Source organism: Abramis brama, assembly GCF_963993115.1.
Source record: "Abramis brama genome assembly, chromosome: 20".
Classification (NCBI taxonomy): domain Eukaryota; kingdom Metazoa; phylum Chordata; class Actinopteri; order Cypriniformes; family Leuciscidae; genus Abramis; species Abramis brama.
In genome coordinates this window covers 32,835,331-32,857,415 of record NC_139982.1, presented here as the reverse complement: position 1 = coordinate 32,857,415, position 22,085 = coordinate 32,835,331, and the positions used below count along the sequence as shown (strand labels likewise).

Genomic DNA, 22,085 nt, shown 5'->3' with positions numbered 1-22,085 from the left:
GACCCTAAAGAATCATATTAGCTTGTACAAAAATGGCATTATATGACCCCTTTAAGATTCTATGTTAATACAACTTAACCTGTTTAGTTTCACCCTGTGTAAAAACTAAAATGGATTAGTGGAACCGGTTTCCACGCAATTTTTTAGTAAAGTCAACTAGTTCGGGTTAAGAGTGCTTGACCAAACGTCACCTACTATATGAGATTAATCAGATCGACAAAATAAAAGTAAATCTTACAACTAACATCTGCACAAAAGGGCAAGACTGTGCACATGAACTCGACCGCTCTAGTCTGATGTATAAATGTCATTGTGGATTCCCTAAACAGCGCGCTGATACACGGGCAACTAAAGCACAGATCATTTACAGCATTCTAATCAATTACAATCGTGTTCTCATATTAATGCTAAGTATATGTCAGATTGGCGCTGCACATTTTGTACTTAACTGTATGTCATGATCAAAGTGATTCCAGGCCTCACTGCCTTTCAAATCCAGTTTCACCTTATTTCGCATGCAGTCTAACGCTGAACAATCAGATCTCAGGTACCGCCCCAAATGCTGCAATAACCAATCAGATCTCAGGTACCAATAACCAATCAGATCTCAGGTACCGCCCCAAATGCTGCAATAACCAATCAGATCTCAGGTACCGCCCCAAATGCTGCAATAACCAATCAGATCTCAGGTACCAATAACCAATCAGTTTGTTTCACCAACAAATATGTTTTTAAAGTCAGTGCGAACATCGTTTTCATGATCGATCGTCGCTGTCACGAACGAGTACTCGTGGCCATCCCTAGTTATTTTATTGTTGCAAAAAACAATAACCAAACAGGAGCCAAATACTAAAATTAGGGGAACGTTCTGTGTTTGCAGGGAAGCCCCTGAAGCAAACGTAATACTTGGCTTTCAGAACTGAAAATTATAATATTATTACTGATGCAAATAAAATTGGACAATAACAATAAGCTGTTGATAAAATGATAATTAGTTTAATTAAGACTGAAAACGAACAGAGACAGATCTCAAACAATGAACAAGTTAAAATTAATTTCAGTTTTATGTCTCTGTTGAAAGTGTTACGGCCTCTTCTTCAGCTCCCTGAACATGGAAGCTTTTTTCCGGTGTAATTTTTCCGGTGCTCTTCTTCAGAATGAGCAATTTCAGAACGGAGGCTCCAGTGAAACTCTTCCCGCATTGATCACATTTCACCGGTGTGAACTCTCATGTGAACCTTGAGACTTTTCTTGAGGGCAGGGTGTTTTTCCTTTCTTGTTCACATCTATCAGGTCTAAAAGAAACATTAAATCAAGTGAGATTTCAAATGAGAGACAAACATGAAATGAAAAGTGAAGCTCAAAGTCAAGATCACTGATGAGTTCAATAGACATTTTAATCCCATCAAATCTGGTGGACAACTGCTGTGCACGATTATGATCTATTTTAATGTCATGAAGATGATGTGTGTTATAAGTCACTAGTTTGGTCATGAAACTAAGTAAAATCAGGTGAGCATCAGCATGTTCTTCATCATGATGAATGAATGAGGAATCAAGAATAAACACCAACCTCTTTGTTCTTCAGTATCATGATGTTTCATTCTGCAGGATCACTGGCGTTCTCTCTGTCCTCTCCTTCCTGATGCTTTCTGGCAGTTCTGCTAAAAACAAACAAGTTTCATTTCTAACAGACATGATGCGAGAGGAATAATCAATATTCTCTGAATACTCTGAACTAGGCTAATCACATGTTAAAAACATAGTGACATTGATCATGTGACTTAAAGGGAACCTGTTATGCAAAATTAACTTTTACATGGTGTTTGATGGACACTGCAGTTTTAGCGTAGACCCGCGGCCTGAGTGAGCTAAACACAGTCCGCCAGTGTTTCGACGCCGGAGCAGCTGTAGACACCAATGTCTCCTAAGCGATTGAGGTGTTGTGTTGTTGGATGTGAGAATTAACATGGCAGTCTTCATTTACTCTCGTTATTACTCGAGGATGGATCTGTACCAACTGTCCGTGATCCAGCTTACAGTCTCCGGAGTGATAGGCCTAATGTTACTGATCACGACAGTAATGGAAGGGAGAGCGTGCACTTTATTACAGTCAGAGACAGAGTTGTTTTACGGATAACCAGTTTATTAAGCACCCCCTGAAAAGGTGTAAGGGTTCGCAATATAGTTTCAAGCAATATATGCACTTATAAGTCATGACCTGAACGAACCATCACTCATTCATTTAACCCGTCTATAGCTTCTTAGGCGGGTTATTCAATTTTATATCAAGGCACCAGTTCAGCTAAGAGTCTGGAGGCTACTTGCGTTTGTTGCGTTCCTTTGCTCGAACGGGGTTTTCCTTTGTCTGTGTTCGGGTTCATTGATTGGCTGGCGGTCTCGTCTGGATTGATGTCTTGATGACGAAGACATCTGGATTGATGTCTTGAGCGGTCAATCACGTGGTGTGTTGGCGGATGGATGGAAAGTCTTTGAATGAATGAATGAATGAGGCATTTATATAGCGCTTTCATATGTACTACTGTACACCCAAAGCGCTTCACAATCATATCAGGGGATCTCTCCTCAATACCACCAGTGTGAGCATTCAGTGGGATGACCACACCAGCTATAGTGGAGAGAGAGAGTGATAGAGTCAATTCAGTGGATTGGGATTATTAGGAGGTGAGTTCTTTCGTCTGCTCGTCTACATGGTTACTCGTCTGTCTGGTTACTCCGTCATGGCTACTCCATGACAGTGTATCTTCTAATGCATTCTGGAATCTTCTCTAGCGAAACTCTAAGGCTTTGTTCGGGTCCTAAGATTTTAAACTCAAATGTTTGTCCAGCCTTCTGGATGAGTTCTGACCAATTAGTCTTTATTTGAGATGTGGCTATTTCTTCCCCTCTCATCGTAAATCATGCGTTATCTGTGATCTCTTTACTCTCCAGCTCTATCAGAAAGTACAGAGAGAACAGTTTAGATATGATTCCTATTATAAGAATACAAAACATTTTACACAGATTTCAGTTCAAAAAAGGCGGCAAAACCACCGTGGCGAAAATAGACCAGTCGCATTTCAAAGTCATTTGCGAAATGACCACCATGTGGCGCAAAGGGATATTGTGCAAAACAGCAAAAATTGCCGCATGATTTTTTCATTTTTTTTCAGCCTGCATGAAATGTAAGTGGGGTTAATGTCAATTAACAGTAAGGATGAAATACCACAACTATGGTATACAGAATAGATTTTTTTTTTAGGACAGAAAAATAGAATCAAAAGTTAAAAATAGAGACGAGAACAATATAGCCTATATTTCATATTGTAGGCCTTGACGTCGGTGGGCAACAGAAGCCTATTCTCCGGAGGAGCAGTGCGATAACAAAAAAACATTAAAGCTGCAAGCAGCGATGAAAAGGGCCCTCGCACCCCTGCCACCGCCACCCGGCGCCTTTAGGAAAGGCCTTAAGATTACACTCACCAAATTTGAAGAGGATCAGATCAAAACTGTAGGAGGAGTTTGTTAAAGTACAACATCAGTGAATGGCAAAAACTGCCCAAAATCTGACAGGAAGTTCAAAATAGCTGACTTCCTGTTGTGTTTAGGGCTATGCTCCAAGAGACTTTTTTGTAGGTATTGGGTCATTACATGTATGTACCAAATTTCATACCTGTGCATGAAACCAGGAGCCGGGGCAAATTGTGGGGGCAATAACTGAGCCAATTTGCCCCACCCAATTCTGAAACCCATATCACACGTAAATTTTCACCACTTCTGAAGCGTGTGCAAAGTTTCATGAGTTTTCGAGCATGTTAAGGCCCTCTAAAAAGCGATTCACTTTGGAGAATAATAATAATAATAATAATAAACGGAGCAAAAACAATAGGGTCCTCTCACCATCGGTGCTCGGGCCCTAAAAAACAAATTAATAACAAAAATAACAAACAAAAATAAATTAGGTGCAATGAAGCTGATTATTTTTACTATTCTATTGAGGAATGAGACGAATGAAGAGCGCTTCTCGCTTATGTGAGCGAACACACACTGGAGAAATTAACATTTGGGCATTTCTCAGTGAGTAAATTCATGGCCGAGTGGTAGAACTTACGTTTCGACCATTTAGATGACGGGTTCAAATCCCGAAAAAAACATGGACTAGCCCTACTGTAATTTTTATATTAGCCTATTAATGCATTTTATAGCCTATTATTAGGGCTGTCACTTTACGTTTGAAAATCGATTGCACAATCGATTGGACCAGCCAACATAAGCTTCGAAAACGAAAATAGGGAATCGATTTTAACGGCCTTCTCTGGAGCGTGTCAAGCTCGTCACGATACGCCCGCAGCGAATGCAGGTTCTGACAAACACACATAACAGCAAATTATACTTCTGCATAATGTGTCTCTTTTTACTAAAATTTTTTAATTCTGCCGGTATTCAGACAGTCTCATGCATACAGATACAGATTCGGGCTACGGGGTACAGTCGCCTTTGTAGGGAAAATTTGTTTGACATTTCTAATCGTAAACACAGCCATGTTGAAGCCTGCAGTAATGTTTTTCCTTGATGTTATGGCAGTCCACTCTGCTTATTGTTTTTCGAGAATGTTGCACTCCTGTTTGTCATTGTGCATGAAACTTCACGCCAATAAATCATCAGAAATATTGCTGACTTGTGCGAGTCTCAAACGCCCTCTTTACGTTCGTCCTAATGCCTGTTAGTTGTCCGTGGATTTGCCTATATTTGGTGTTGAAAATGGAAACGTCTTTAGACATGGAAAATCGTTTTCACAATGGATTCAATGAACACTTATGTCTCATGACATAGACCCCCACTTAAGGAGCGGATTCCAGGCGCTCCTCAGGCGGCCAGGCCAGACCAGACAGTTCAGGCGAACCAGACAGTTCAGGCGGCCTGGGTGGCATGGCCTCCATGGTCCTATCAAGGGACCCACTGCCCCCCCAAAAAAACTTTCTCGGGGCAGCGATGGGGTTATGCTCAGGAACAGACACCAGCTCAGGCGGCGTGGCGGCGGCCATCTCTGCTGAGAGCTCAGGTCCAGGCGTGGCAGCGACCGTCTTGTCCGAGAGCTCAGGTGACGTGGCGGTGGCCATCTTGTCCAGAGACACTGGCTCGGCGGCGGCCATCTTGTGGCCATCTTGTCCGGAGACACTGGCTCGGCGGTGGCCATCTTGTCCGGAGACACTGGCTCGGCAGGCGTGATGTGAAGCTCAGGCTTGTCAGGACTGACGTGAAGAAGCTCAGGCTCGGCAGTGCTGACGTGAACAGTCTCTGGCTCGGCAGACGTGACGTGAAGAGTCTCTGGCTCGGCAGACGTGACGTGAACAGTCTCTGGCTCGGCAGACGTGGCGGCAGCCATCCTGGGAAGAAGAATCAGGCGTGGCCGCCTACTTGGCTGGAGATTCCCCTTTAATGCTGCTAGATCCATAATTGGCCTGTTGTTCTGTCACAAATGCAGGCTGAAGCAGGGAAGGATGCAGGATCTACTTGCAGCAGCTTTTATTTAAACAAACTCAAAACTAGACAAATACAGACTCAGGCTAGGGAACAGGATTCGGGAACAGAACAACCAAAGATAACAAGACAACGACAGACAAGGAACAGACTAAAACACAGGGCTTAAATACACAGAGAACAGATCAGGGAAACGAGACACAGCTGGGACAAATTAAAGGGTTAGTTCACCCAAAAATGAAAATTCTGTCAGTAATTACTCACCCTCATGTTGTTCCAACCCCGTAAGACTTTCGTTCATCTTCGGAACACAAATTAAGATATTTTTGATGAAATCTGAGTGCTGGATCACTCCTCCACAGGCTTATGGACACTATAACTTGCTGGCCCAGAAAATGTATTAAAGACATTGTTAATATAGTCCAAGTGACTCCAGTGGCTCAATCTTCAGTTTATAAAGCGACGAGAATACTTTTTGTGCGCAAAAACAAACAAAAATAACGACTTTATTCCTCTTTTCATTTCCTTCTCTCTGGGCCTCGAGTCTTTTCACGTAGTGTAATAGCGTAGCGCGTCTGTGTTGCACGTCACCACGTATCACACACATGACCAGCGTCGCCCAATAGTGAGCCTACGTGGTGACGTGCAACACAGACGCAGTACGCTATTACACTACGTGAAAAGACTCGAGGCCCAGAGAGAAGGAAATGAAAAGAGGAATAAAGTCGTTATTTTTGTTTGTTTTTGCGCACATAAAGTATTCTCGTCGCTTTATAAACTTAAGATTGAGCCACTGGAGTCACTTGGACTATATTAACAATGTCTTTAATACATTTTCTGGGCCAGCAAGTTATAGTGTCCATAAGCCTGTGGAGGAGTGATCCAGCACTCAGATTTCATCAAAAATATCTTAATTTGTGTTCCGAAGATGAACGAAAGTCTTACGGGGTTGGAACAACATGAGGGTGAGTAATTACTGACAGAATTTTCATTTTTGGGTGAACTAACCCTTTAACTAAATGACTATTTAACAAGAAAAACTATAAAGGACTACAAAACATGGCACAGAACAGAAAACAACAAAAGTGCACACAAGACAAGGGGAACACAAGACAGGAACCATGACATGAACCATGACATAGCCCCCCACTTAAGGAGCGAATTCCAGACGCTCCCCAGGAAAACAGTCCGGGAGGGTGGTGGAGCAGAGGTGGGCCCGGGGGCGGGATGGAGGGCCAGGCCCGGGGAGCGGAAGAGGGCCTGGAGACTGCGGCAGGCGGCTGTGCAGGTGGCCAGAGCGGACCAGACAGTTCAGGCGGCCTGGGTGGCGTGGTCTCCATGGTCCTATCAAGGGACCCACTGCCCCCCCCAAACATTTTTCTCGGGGACATCTGTGGGGTTATGCTCAGAAATAGACACTGGCTCAGGCGCCGTGGCAGCGGCCATCTCTGCTGAGCGTTCAGGTCCAGGCCTGGCGGCGACCGTCTTGTCCGAGGGCTCAGGTGACGTGGCGGCGGCTATCTTGTCCAGAGACACTGGCCCGGCGGCGGCGGCGGCCATCTTGTCCGGAGACACTGGCTTGGCAGCGGCCATCTTGTCTGGAGACACTGGCTCGGCAGGCGTGATGTGAAGCTCAGGCTCGGCAAGACTGACGTGAACAGTCTCTGGCTCGGCAGACGTGACGTGAACAGTCTCTGGCTCGGCAGACGTGGCGTCAGCCATCCTGGGAAGAAGAATCAGGCGTGGCCGCCTACTTGGCTGGAGATTCCCCTTTAATGCTGCTAGATCCATAATTGGCCTGTCGTTCTGTCACAAATGCAGGTTGAAGCAGGGAAGGATGCAGGATCTACTTGCAGCAGCTTTTATTTAACCCTCTGGGGACCCTCAGCTTCTGTAATCTGTATAAAAAGATAGCGACTCCTGCCGAGCTCATTACGAGCTCATTCACAGTAATGTGACCACTCCCCGGAGAGCGCGTGCTATTCAAACGCAAATTCTGAGAACTATTTCAGAGCTGTGAAACGCCCACATCAGCTGTAAACAAAGCGTGTCGCGACTCCTCGCGAGTGAGACATTATAGCCTACCTTATGGAGAAAAGATTCCTCAGAACAGTGCTGATGAGGAGCAATATCTCCTGAAATGAGGAGCAGATTCCGCTGAGGAGTGAGGTAGGCTGTTTTCTTTTCTCACGTGTGGAATAACGTTATGGAATAACGTTAGTGTAGGCCTATGTAAACCGCAAAAAGATGAATAGCATTTCTATAATATGACTCGCCTTTCTGTGAGATGAATGAAGGGGACATATTTGTAAAGACTGTTTAGCCTAAATATGAATCGCGCGTCTGTGTGTGAAAGAATAAACTGCTTTGCTATAGCCTACTGAGATGAGTAAAAATCGACTGGAATATGTTGAAATAAAATGTATTTGTATAAGCAACGTATTAAACTGCAAAAATAAACTTGTCAAAAATAAATTCATAGACTAAGATGTTAGATGTTCCAATGTTGGCTATATTCAAACTAATGAATACATATGATAAAATGTAGGCCTATAATCTTTTTTTTTTTTACAAAGAAAGAGTACACTTGAAATATTGTTGAAATTGTAATTATTGTTGTAATTGTAACATTTTTAATAAAATAGCAAAACATATTTACAAGAGAGATGTAAGCGAAATCTTAAATGGTCAATATAAGTCTTCTTCTAAATACATCTTTTGTCCTTGCATTGTGGCTCAGTCAGTTTCACACCTGAGTGAATGGCTCATTATGCAGAGTGGGTGGGACATTCATAATCTAAGGTGTAAACTACTCCTCCCCCTCGCATATTGACTTTCCAAGCAAAACCTGTTTTACACCATTTAAATCAATGTATTTTTTTTTGTGAACGATAAAGCAAGACTATTTTTACATCATTTTGAAGCTAGAACTCAAAGGGACAACATCCATTAGTCAAAAGTCTTGTGGACACATATTTAATATGTGTTTTGTGGTCTTAATTCAGCAACTTTCATTTTAATTTTTTCCAATAACCACGCATAAACATTATTCTCTTAAAAATACAAACATCTACATACACGTTGCTCGCATATTATGGTAGCCCTGTTTGTGCTATATAGAGTGAATTTACACCTTTGCCATTAACATGTTTATAAATAACTGAAAAAAGCACAAATGTCAGGGCATGTCAGAACATCTCAAGGACCCCAAAAACAGCTTGGTCCCCAGAGGGTTAAACTCAAAACTAGACAAATACAGACTCAGGCTAGGGAACAGGATTCGGGAACAGAATAACCAAACATAACACGACAACGACAGACAAGGAAGAGACTAAAACACAGGGCTTAAATACACAGAGAACAGATCAGGGAAACGAGACACGGCTGGGACAAATGAACTCAATGACTAATTAACAAGAAAAACTATAAAGGACTACAAAACATGGCACAGAACAGGAAACAACAAAAGTTCACACAAGACAAGGGGAACACAAGACAGGAACCATGACAGTTGCATTGACCACAGAGCTACCGTCTGAATGCTGTTAAGATAGCGTCTTATGCTCTTTCAAAGCCTCGTTGATGTAGCCTAATATTTTTCTATTGCAATGTTTTATGTTGAAATGTTTTCATTATTAATTCAATTTATTCAATTTAACTTCAGTAATTTCAGTATTGTGATTATGAATTCATTTAACTAGAATGATTCACTTGAATTCATCTGCTACCATCTCTCAATCGCTCTCAATGAGTTCCAGCAGATTACGGAATAGAGAGAATAAACTGACACTTTTCAAAGTCTGTGATTGTAGCGCCTCACAGACTTTGAAAAAAGGCAGCAAATACACACCCATAATTTTACCGTTCCTGCGGTGGTAAAAGTATTATTCTGGTTGAGTTCCAGCTGGTGGAGAGGAGAGATTTGGCTATAGGATGATGTGTGGCTAACTTACACAGAAGAGTCTTTGTTACTCAGCACATGAAAATAAACTACTTACCGTGATGTCAGACTGGGTTGATATGGTTTCTCCACTGTATGGATCATCATGTGTCGCTTCAGGGTAGTTTTAATAGAGAAACTTGTTCCGCACTGATCACACGTGTGCGGTTTTTCTCCAGTGTGGATCCGTTCATGTAGTTTCAGATTTGCAGACAAATTGAATCTCTTGTCACAGTGTGAACACTTGTAAGGTTTTTCTCCAGTGTGGATCCTCTCATGTGTTTTCAGATTTGATGATAGACCGAATCTCTTGTCACAGTGTGAACACTTGTAAGGTTTTTCTCCAGTGTGGATCCTCTCATGTGTTTTCAGATTTGCTGACTGACTGAATCTCTGGTCACAGTGTGAACACTTGTAAGGTTTTTCTCCAGTGTGGATCCTCTCATGTGTTTTCAGAAGTTCTGATCGACTGAATCTCTTGTCACAGTGTGAACACTTGTAAGGTTTTTCTCCAGTGTGGATCCTCTCATGATTTTTCAGATGTTCTGATCGACCGAATCTCTTGTCACAGTGTGAACACTTGTAAGGTTTTTCTCCAGTGTGGATCCTCTCATGTGTTTTCAGATTTGCAGACAGATTGAATTTCTTGTCACAGTGTGAACACTTGTAAGGTTTTTCTCCAGTGTGGATCCTCTCATGTTTTTTCAGATGTTCTGACTGACTGAATCTCTTGTCACAGTGTGAACACTTGTAAGGTTTTTCTCCAGTGTGGATCCTCTGGTGCAGTTTTAAACTGTTTGCTGAAATGAAAGTCTTCTCACACTCAAAGCACATGTACTCTCTTACACCAGTATGTATTTTCTGATGTGTATGTAAATATGGCAGCAGTGAAAAACTCTTTCCACACACAGAACATGAATGCGGCTTCTCCTTTGTATGAACTGTCAGGTGTTTCTTCAGGTCTGATGAACTAAGAAATGTTTTGCCGCATTTATCACATATGAACGGCTTCTCTCCGGTGTGGATCCTCATGTGACGCTCAAGATTTTGTTTGTATGGGAAACTCTTCCCACATTGATCACATGTGAATGGCTTCTCTCCTGTGTGGATCCTCATGTGACGCTCAAGACTTCGTTTGGTTGTGATACTCTTTCCACACTGAGTGCAGGTGAAAGATTTCTTGGCTCTTCTTTTCTTTAAAAATGTCTTTTTAGTCTTTGAGCGACTCAAAGGTTTTTCTCCAGGTTGGACATGATGTTCCTCCTCCACTTCACTCAGTTCTTCAGTTTTCTCGCTCTCTTCCATCAGGTCTGAGATGAAAGAAAAAAATATTAAATTTAATTTTCAATACATCAAAATAATTCAAAGAGAGAAATATAACTTGCGCCTGGTTTGCACGCGCCCCTCAATGAGTGTCAGAAACTTGTGAGCCCACTGACTGTCTTCAAGGGAGCTCGCTCATCCTCACAGTTCCCTCTTAGCTCAGGAAACTGTAGATGCTTTAACTGCAGAAAGGGCCCGTTACAAGCATGCGCCCCCTGCAAACTAACGCTGCTTTATCAAAGAACCAATCAACACAATCCCCCCCTGTGGCTCAGAGGTGGATTCTAAGGCTTTCGCGCCAGAAACCCATGTTCAAATCCCGGCTCTGGCAGCAGGTGAAAATTATGCTGCTCTTCACTACGCTCGCGGCCAGCTTCCTTACGTACAGAAAGGTTCGAGTATTAATGAGCGTTCAAAAACAGGTGAGCCCACGCCGGCCCCGCGTGACTCACATTCTACAGAGAGAGACTTGCACTCCTCTATCAATCCAAACAAACAGAGCAAACTATAGCTGCAGTCAGGGGCCCGCTGTAAAGACAAACGCTGTTCTCACAGCAGCTCAAACAGCGAGAAATAAATGTTTCCCCTTCAAGCCTCCCGCTCACAGGTGGCTGGAAATGTTCTCGAATCAGCCACCAGGCCCGTTACACGGCACGCGCCACTGATACCGCACACTATTTCTGCAGTCGGCGCGCCCGCTGCGAAGCGTGTGCCACCACAGATAGTCACTACTTCCACAGCAGCTCTGATAGAGCGAGACATGAGTGTTTACAAATCAGTCGGAGCCCATCATAGACACGCTCCACTGAAAATAATAAAGCACAAAATGAGCATGTTTCACACACACATCACCCGGGTAATCGTTCCCCCTTCACTAGGCGGCCCTCCCTCAGTTGTCACTCCATCTCTATGTCGGGCTTGACACAGCCCAGTAGGGAAAATATGCACAAAACACAACACAAGGGTGTTAGGTCCCCCTATGCTAGGCGGCCCTCCCTCAGTTGTCACTCTATCTCTGTGTCGGGCTCGTCACAACCCAGAGGGGAAAACGTGCACAAGACACAAAACAAGGATATTAGGTCAAAGGATATAAGACCAAATTATTTACGCAAAGATTCATGCTTCTCAGCCATTTGGAATGCCTGGGGCTCAAAGTCAATTTTTCCAAGAGCAAACTGTTGCCCAGCCAGAACGTAATCTTTCTGGGCATGGTTATCGACTCTAAAACAATGAGAGCGCGCTCTCTCTATCCATCAGCTGATAGTCTCCTTCAGGGCAGGTGCACGCACGCCCCTCAGGAAGTTCCAGAGGCTTCTCGGTCTTATGGCCACTACATTGTCAGTTCTCCAGCTAGGATTACTGCATATGCGCCCCCCTTCAGCATTGGCTAAAGCGCCGTGTGCCAGCCCATGCGTGGCGGTCAGGACGCCTGCACATTACGGTGAACCAGCGCTGCATCAGAGCTCTGGCTCTCTGGAAAGCCAAAACTGGTACCAGTCGGGCGTGCTTATGGGCGTGGCCTCCAGGATGAGAGTTATATTCACAGACGCCTCTTGTAAGGCCCGTGAAATTGGTCCAATATGCCGGTCCGCCAATACACAGGGAAGGTTATCACGTGTTCTGTCCTTACTCGTGCAAAGTATTGGTTGGTTAAATTTACAATACATTTAGTTATGTATTCTCTCGTTAATTCATCTGACTCCATAAATGAAAGGTTTAATAATATCTGTGCCTCACTAAAAGTGAGCGAATGTTTGACTATTCCGTTTAACTCTTCAATGAAAATAATATCAAAGTCAGTTAGAATAATCAAATGTAACAATTTATTATGTCAGGTAAATGTATCATGCCAATTTCATAATCAATTCAAAGATAATCGATACAAAACATCAAATTCTCTGGAATAAAGAAAAGAGATGCATACCCAACATTAAGCAATACATGAGGCTGAGAGCTCACGCTCTCAACCTCACGGACCGATCTGAGGTACAGAAAAGGCCCTGATCTCCCTGCTGCACTTCCTTAAATAGACAAGCCTTTTCACCTGGAACCATGTGCTAACAATAGAAATTTGCATTCAGAGGTACTCTGTAGCACCTCTTGGGGGTGCGTGACCATTTGCTTGAGAGACCAACCCCTCCTTGTATGCTAGTTATCCATAAACCTTCAAAAACCTTATTACCTTGTGTTTTACTTATTCTGGAAATAGGACATTTGTACCAGTCGCACTGTGACATTTTAAATGATACCAAACATGAAAATACTCTGTGATAATCATTTACATTAAACTATACATTTTCTTAGGAGAAACCAGGTGATCATCTGAGCATGAGAGAGAGGGGGTGAGGGGAGAGGGAAGGAGATGTAGATTAGGTTGACTCGGAGGTGAGACTTTCGTCTCAATGGTGCACGAGGGCCAGTTCAAATGATAATCTCCAGAGAGGTCCTTTTGTCCTCTCAGGGCCTGGCCACCCCCAAAACAGACTATCAATTCTTACACCTCCAACCAGGGTTGGGGAGCGCTGTACGAGGGCAAATCTGCCTCCGGCCTTTGGTCGAGCCCGAAGAAGAGTTTACACATCAACTACCTGGAAATGAGAGCAGTTTGGTTGGCCTATACGCATTTCTGCCAGACCTCAGGGGACACCACATCCTAGTCCTAGTGGTGTCCTATATAAATCGACAGGGTGGCCTCAGATCAGGCAACCTGTACGTCAAGGCCAGAAGTTTCCTCATTTGGTCGCATGCAAACCTGCGCTCTCTGAGAGCCGCTCATGTCCCGGGAGTCCAAAATCTGGGTGCGGACATGCTATCGAGAAACAACACTCCCCCAGGCGAGTGGTCTCTCAACCCACAGACGGTTCGTCTGATATGGAGTGTATTCAGCAGGGCGGAGGTCGACCTCTTTGCCTCAGAAAACAACACTCATTGTGCAACGTTCTTTTCAAAGATCATCACTGGCCCAGACTCCCTCTATATGCGTTCCCACCAGTTTCTATGATCCCTCAGCTCAGATTTTCCTAATTTCAAAAACAGAGCATTTCTTAAAACTGTGACACCCAGGAAGTGTCATCATCTGGGCTCTTTCTACTGCATGATGGGAGGACAAGAAAATAATCTCAATCCATTGTCTCAGTTTTAACACAAACTGTACAGTGTTGATCATGTGGTAGATTTTTCCTTAAACCTAACTACGTACTTGGGTCTCGTCTACAAATCGACGTCCCCTAACGTTAACTGACGATGTTTAGTCTATCTGGGTCTCGTCTACAAATCGACATCCCCTAATGTCTGCAGTCGACATTTAGTCTATACTCCAGCAAGTCTACAGTCGACTTCAGCTGAGTCTAAATCAGGCATGTGATTGGCTAAGGACAAAAAAGCAGGAAAATATACCGAGACAATTGGTTTTCCATTTATTAGCCTATACTTTAAATTATCATTTATTTCTGTGATGCAAAGCTGAATTTTCAGGATCATTACTGCAGTCCTTTAGAAATCATTCTAATATGATGATTCATTATCAAAGTTGGAAACAGTTCTGCTGCTTAATATTTTTTAATAACCTGTGATACTTTTAGGATACTTTGATGAATAAAAAGTAATAAAATAAAAATAAAAAAATAGAAATATTTTGTAACAATATACACTACTGGTCAGTAATTTGGGTTCAGTAATTTTTTTCTTTCTTTTTTTGAAATAAATCAATACTTTTATTCAGCAAGGATGTGTTAAATTGATAAAAAGTGATAGTAAAGAAGATTTATATTATTAGAAAATATTTTTTTTATTTTGAATAAATGCAGTTCTTTTTAACCTTTTATTCATCAAATATTTTAGGCAGCAGAACTGTTTCCAACACTCATAATAAATCAGAATATTAGAATGATTTCTAAAGGATCATGTGATTACTGGAGTAATGATCCTGAAAATTCAGCTTTGCTTCACAGAAATAAATTATAATTTAAAGTATAATAAATTGAAAACCAATTATTTTAAATTGTAATAATATGTCACAATATTAAAAAAAAAAAAAATCAGTATTTTTGATCAAATAAATGCAGGCTTGATGAGCAGAAGAAACTTCTTTCAAAAACATTAAAAATAGTAATGTTTCCAAACTTTTGGCCTGTAGCCTACTGTATTCCCCCCAAAACTGCACAACTGTAGGGTAAAACATTAATAAAAAAGTGATAATAAAAAATGCGTCTTAAAACTGACATGATTGTAACAAAATCACACAGTCTGGAGAACTCAGAACAACTGCTAACATTAAGTTTAAGGTAAAAAATAACTGCCATGAAATTATAGTATCTTACTCCTATGCAATTAGATAAACTGTTCATTCACTACATCACTTTACCTCTGTCTTTATCCCCTTTTATCCTCTTCTCTTCTTTTTGGCACTGTATCTATCGCAGACTATAATGCTCATTTATAATGTGTCACGTAAATTCGGCCATCCGTCACAATCAGGAAACTTTCACCGCGTCTAGAACTGGCGCGAGCTGCCAGGCCCGTTTCTACGAGCCTGTGTGTTAAGCGCCCTCAAAAAAAAGCAATGCTGTCTATATGGATGCGGCGTCGCGCACGCTACACAACAAATTACCAACAACTGATCGCGCGCGCGCTCTGTTTCTGACGCACTTCAAGCACTCGCTGGGCGGGGAAAGATTGCATCTCTCTGCCATCTGTAACCATGTTGACGTGCCGCCCGGTGTGGCCGCGATTCGCGGCGATTGTGGTTCCGTCCCGGGTTACCATGGTGACGGCTGTGAGATTTTTTTACAGATCTGCATGATTCACGTAGGTCACATTTTCAGGTCGGAAAATCCGGAATTCCGGATTAATCCGGAAAAATCACATCCCTGCTAAATACCTGTTCACCTAACTAGCTTGCTTCCTGCGCAGGAATAATTGACAAACAGCCTTCAGCAAATGTCCTCTAAATGCTTTAATCACAGCCGGGAGAGTACTCGAGCAATTCTCAGAGAATCTCCCAAGAAGAAGCAAGGCCGGAGGATCTCAGACAATTTCCATTGAGAATCCTACCAGAAAACACGGATACAACAGTTTTTATAGAATAGAGAGGTATGGCAAAATTATATGAATTTGATTGGATCTTCATATGTAAACCTTGCAATATGAAGCAAAAAAAGCAAACTTTGTTTTAATGATTACTTCATTGTTAATCACAAGGTTCTAACAACTAGTCATCTGTCTAGTTTCATTTCCCCTTTTTGTTATTTTTACACTCACACAACCAAAGCCAGGAGTTTTTTTTGCCAAAAGGCAGGCATACATTCAGCCAAAGTACAGAACGTTTCAGTACAATGTGTTTCAGAGTGTTAGTTTTGTTAGGCCTGAAAAGGGAAGTAAGGTTAGATTGATATACAGTTTACTATTTTATTCATTAAAAAATATATCACAATCACATTCATCAACCCTGTAACCAAAGTTACTGTAAGAAGAATCTCTAAAACTATGACAAGCTTATTATGATTATTCTTTTTTTTTTTTAAATGTACACTGTTGAAAATGACTAAAATTCTGGTAACGTTGTTGCAAATTAGGAACCAGATATAAAATATTAAGATATAAAGTATTTAGCTTGATCTGATGTTGACAATCAATATACAAATGTCTCAAACCTCCCTTTTGTTGAAAAAACAAAACAAAACAGAACAGAACATTCTGTACCATCTCATTGTTTAACTGTTTATCTAAATGTGCTGAAGTGCTTGAATGTTTCTAACAAGAATGTTCTTCAGCTTCATGAATGAATGAAGAATAAACACCAACCTCTTTGTTCTTCAGTATCTTCAGTGTGTTTCATTCTGCAGGGTTCTGGATCACTCATGTTCTCTCTGTCCTCTTTAATACACTCAGTTTTTGCAGATTTCAGCTCTTCCTGATGCTTTGATGCTCGTCTTCAATTGTGGCTGATGGGAATTTACAGCATTTATTGGAGAATTAATCCCTCCCTCTGTGGGAGGAGCTTCACTGATGATGCGATTACATTGGGAGGAGCTTCACTGATTGTGTATTCCAATGTGGGAGGAGCTGATCTGCCAAAATCAAACATTTCAATTACTGAGTTTGTTTTTATAATAAATGAAACTTCTAAGCATTTATGTCTGTCTATTTATTCATCGTACAGTATCTGATGCCAATTCATTAATTATTTTTTATTGCTAATCCTAACATTATTCTGATTCTTCATTAAAATACAGTCATCTAGAAATATAGAAACAAATATAAATAATTTAAATTCTTCCAAGTATAATAATGGTAAGAAAAACGGTTAGGGTTAGGGTTCATAAACACAGAAACAAACATACATAGTACAGTAGCCAACAAATACCCTCAGTCTGCTGACACCAATGAAATGAGCTTTAAGTGTCAATTTACAGGAGATCTGAAGACAAGATCATTAAAAGAATAAAATTTTATATGCGCAGAAACTGAAAATGATCATAAAACTTTTAAAAATAAAGAGCACCACAAGCACTATTGTTCCAAGAGTAAAATGTTATTCATATATTAGTAGTGATTTAATGTCTCACATGGCTCATTTTAAGCTCAATGTAAAGCATTTAGCAGAATCTGTTCCAGTATGACACTTGAGATCGATTCACATTAATTTCCTTCACAGAACTTTGACTTTTGATTTGACGAAACAACAACACAAACGAACACAAAATCGCTCAGGTCTGAATGACATATTCTCCTCATCAGGGACATGCAGAGAGTTCCTCAGGGGCAGGGGCTCGAATGTAAAAAAGGGATATATATATATATATATATATATATATATATATATATATATATATATATATATATATATCTATAAGTATAAGTATATAAGTATAATAAAAGTAGCCTAATTTAGCCAAATTTATTTGATCTAAAATACAGAAAAAAACTGTAATATTGTGAAATGTTACAACAATTTGAAATAATTGTTTTACTTATAACATTTGTTACTTTTTTCAGGACTCTTAGTTAAAAAAAGAACAGAATCTTAAAATAGAAATATTTTGTACTAATATACACTACCGTTCAAATGTTTGGGGTCAGAAATTTTCTTTCTTTCTAAATAAACTAGATGTACCGCATGGCGGTACAAAATATGACCGCCGCTCAGGCCTGCACTGGCTTTCCACAAAAATAAATGACGTGGAGCAATTTGGCTGTATTGCGTGTTTATGTATATACCTAAAAAAAGTAGTAGTATGTGCATGTCTGTCTGTGTGTGTGTGTGTGTGTGTGTGTGTGTGTGTGTGTGTATGTGTGTGTGTGTGTTTGTGTATGTGTGTGTCTGTGTGTGTGTGTCTGTGTGCGTGTATGTATGCGTGCGTACATGTGTGTGCGCGTGTGTGTGTGTCTGTGCATGTGGATTTGTATGTGTGTGTATGGGTGTGTGTCTGTGCGTGTGGATGTCAGTGTGTGTGCATGCTTGCGTTTGTTTGTATTCCTGCATGTGTGTGTGTGACTGTATCATCCTAAACCAGCAACCCTTCGCTCAACAGCACCATCTACAGGCCGATGAGTGTACAGTCACTAAATGTGCACATAAATGAATTTATTTTATACCCCCCCATGGATGAAATTCTACGAAACTTAGCATACCCCCAGAGGATGTCAAGTTAATCATACACATGAAATATGGTGCAGTTCTGAACATCTCAACTGAAGATAGGGGCGATTAAAGCAGAATAATATTGCATTTTAATTTTTTATGGGAGTGGCGTAAATCACAAATGAGTGATTATGGGCTAGGTTGATGTGGGCCCTTAAGACCAACATACCATAAAAATTTCTTCATCCTCGGTGCCACGGTTCAGGTAGTTATTTAGGAAAAACTGCATTTTTGGGGTTTGGGGGGGCCCAGCTCGGGGGGGGAGTGGCCTCCGGGGACCAAACGAAATTTTTCCGTAAAAGTCTAGTGGGGCTACATGCCCACAAAATTTCATGTTCCCCGATGTTTCGGTGTCCCTGGTATCGTTGACGGAAAATTCAGTAGATGACGGGGAAAAAAAAAAAAAAAAACTTTGACAATCCCTATATGACCGCTTTCGCTAGCTATGCTAGCGGCGGTCATAATAAATACATTAATTAATACTTTTATTCAGCAAGGATGTGCTAAATTGATTTAAAAAATGACAGTAAAGACTTATGAAAGAATTTATATTTTTATTTAATGTTGTTCTATTTAACTTTTTATTCATCAATGAATCCTGAAAAAAGTATCACATAAAAAACTGTTTCCAACATTGATAATAAATCATCATATTAGAATGATTTCTGAAGAATCATGTGACACTAAAGACTGAAGTAATGGCTGTTGACAATCCAGCTTTGCATCACAGAAATAAATGATTTTTTTTTAAAGTATATTAAAATAGAAAATTATTATTTTTAATTGTAATCATTTTTTTCTGTATTTTTGATCAAATAAATGCAGGCTTGATGTGCATAAGAGACTTCTTAAAAAAATAAAAAATAAAAAACATTAAAATAGTAGTGTCCAAATTTTTTACCAGTAGTACTGTGCTATTATGCTATTGCTGCATAATTACCTATGCTAGCATAATTATGTTTACTGCATAGAAAACTGTGTATCAATATACATACATATAAGTGTCTTGAATACTTCTTGATTGGTCGGTGTATTATACATGACAAAAATGCTTCAATGAATTATGTAATATTTTAAAATATGTGATATGTTGATTTTTAATTTAATCAACACATGTGATAGATTTTTTAATTAGTAAAACAGTAAACTGTCTTTTAAACTAATCATAACTAACATCTAACATTCTAACACTTGAACAAAATTTACTGTTCGAAACCAAGGGAAAACTTGTGACTTTGAGTGTGTGTGTGTGTGTGTGTGTGTGTATAAATAACAAATAGAGGAAATGAAACTAGATAGATGACTAGGTTTGAAACCTTGTGATTTCAAGAGTAATAACAACAACAGAGTTTGGTTACCTTACCTAGTAACAATAGGGCTGGTCTATTAAGAACCAATCAAAATATGTGATGTTTCATGTCATTTTTGTCATTCTCATATTCTAAAAAAAACTGTTGTTTTTGTGTTCGCTGGTGGACTTTTCCCTCCACAGACGCACGTCGGTAAATTAGGGAATGAACTTGCGCTCCCGGGGGCGGTTCAGGGAAAAGAGGAGGCGTGTTCCGGCACAAACGTTCCCTGGTGCTATTTTGCAGTTTCAGAAAACACTTCCGCCACTGACCAGGAGAAACCTCGTCTAAAGTCAGCGGCGCATTATTCAGATGCTATTTTAAGGGCGCATGCTTGGCCATAATGTCTCTCATCTACACACAGACGCAGCAGTTTTCATTTTTGCAAACCATACATTATTACAATAGATAGATCGATAGTTTATTATAAAAGCATAAATCTAGCTTACACATTTACCCAAATTATCATACGCCTGTTTAACCGAAGCTAATCTGGGTGTGTTTCTCCATCCCCAATGTCACTTCTCTGTGTTTTACGGCCCTGACGAGAACGTCGGTCTCCTCGGCTGTGAACCGCTCCTGGCAAATCCACCGTTATAATAGCAATCCGCCATGGAACAAGCGCGCCTGCTCTTAAAGGGAATGTGAGATGTCGCTCTGATTGGTTTATTTCATGTTACATCCCAAACCACACCTATGAGTAATGAAGCGACTTCAGACCAACACATTTTAGATTTGCGTCGAGATCCGCCCACAAATTTACTTGCGTTTCGCGCTTGATACTTGCGCTTCAGATCGTTAAAATAGGGCCCATAGTGTCATAGCGAACACGCACACACACACACACACACACACACACACATACATACATATCAGAGAGCGATGTTTTCCTCATTAATATGTGCTTTCTGAATTATGTTATTTATTTGCTAACTTCTCAATCTCAGGCTTCTCCGTTAATAAGAGCTGAATCTACATTTAAATACAGATTTTCTTGGTTAACATCACAATCTACTTCACATATGTTAGCTAATGTACACAGAAGACTGAAGTGTTGGACTTACGTTGGTCTTCAGGAATGAGTTTTCTCTTTAACTCCTGCACTGTGGTGTTCCTGAACTCCTCTTCTGAATTCGCCACAGAAACTCTTCTTCTCTCCAGTCCGTGTCTCGTATCTGTAAAGTGGATCTGGAAACTCATGTTGAATGTGCTCGAACTTTAACTATATTCCCTCAGGATCTAGTAGTAACTGCACTGATGCACACAGTGATGATAGTTTCACTTTCTCTGTTTAAACTCTCCTCATGTTCAGTCACTGCCCACTGTGTCAGAGTCCTTCCTCTTTAATTCTTAAATGCTTCCTCTAGTCAAAGTCTTTTCACATCGAAATCCAGCCACATAAACTGTGTTTGATCTGATTCTGTGCCATGGACAAACACAACTCCCTTACTTGAGTGAAAGTACAGATAGCACTGGTCAAATATCATTCCATTACAGGGTAAAGTTAGTAAAGACTGACTTATACTTAAAAAGTAAAAGTACAGAAGTACTCGTTTTTAAAATGACTTGAGTATCAAAAGTAATATAGTGGAGTGAAAAGTATGATATTGTCTTTCAAATGTAGTGAAGTTAAAGTAAAAAGTTTCCAGATAAAAACAATACTTGAGTAAAGTACAGTGCCCGGTTGCACAAAGCACCTTAAGTGTAATTTTCCCTTAAAGGTGCTTTATGTAGATTTTCTACCAAAACGAATCCTTTTTTTATTGCCTGTGTGTGAAGGGGTTGTAATCTCACATTAAAATTATCCACTTTGCGGGTTTTGCTATTACCTCTGAAAGCAAGTATTCTTATTTTTATGTGAAGGTCCCGGGTCGGATTTACCGCCAGTGACGTCACCTGCATGCGCGCTCCCGAGCCTCTCGCCTCGTCTAGCCTACTGACTTTGCACTCAACAGCGACGACACTGCAACTTATGACATGGACTTATGCAACTTATGACATGTCTGATAACACTAAGACACGACCTGCGCCCAGCAAAACACAGACTCCAACACAAACTCCACATATTGATAAAAAACAAAAAACAAAAAGTTTTTTTCTGCTGAAGCTCGTAAGGCCAGACGTGAATCGGATGAACTTCGGGTAAAAAACACGGATCAACATCGGCAGGGCATTTGAATCATGGAGAAACCTTATCTACAAACCTAGAATGTACATTTCCTGAAGAAAATGTGAAGTAACGTTAGTGCTTGCAGTGGCAAAATTCGGCACGGTTGATAGGGTTCCATACTTATCATGGTACGAGCATGGAGCATTAGTTCAATGTCAAGCTGATAAAAGTAGCCTATTA

At 40.7% G+C, this 22,085-nt stretch overlaps 1 protein-coding gene across 4 annotated transcripts; it reads right to left on the bottom strand.

Annotated features, from left to right (window-relative positions):
• Window positions 1–974: 974 nt before the first annotated feature.
• On the bottom strand, window positions 975–21,216 carry LOC311071298 (uncharacterized protein). Of its 4 annotated transcripts, none has more exons than XM_084095634.1 (5): window positions 20,800–21,212; window positions 16,547–16,812; window positions 9,480–10,731; window positions 1,574–1,661; window positions 975–1,295 (listed from the first exon to the last, which is right to left on the bottom strand). In XM_084095634.1, the coding sequence occupies exons 2-4, from the start codon at window positions 16,602–16,604 to the stop codon at window positions 1,601–1,603; spliced, it is 1,371 nt and encodes a 456-aa protein (XP_083951760.1). In that variant the 5' UTR covers window positions 16,605–16,812; window positions 20,800–21,212; the 3' UTR covers window positions 975–1,295; window positions 1,574–1,600. The 4 variants fall into 4 exon arrangements, with proteins under 4 accessions (XP_083951760.1, XP_083951758.1, XP_083951759.1 ...); XM_084095632.1 differs by having other exon boundaries at window positions 1,574–1,664; window positions 20,800–21,210; XM_084095633.1 differs by having other exon boundaries at window positions 1,574–1,664; window positions 16,547–16,807; window positions 20,800–21,210.
• Window positions 21,217–22,085: the final 869 nt, after the last annotated feature.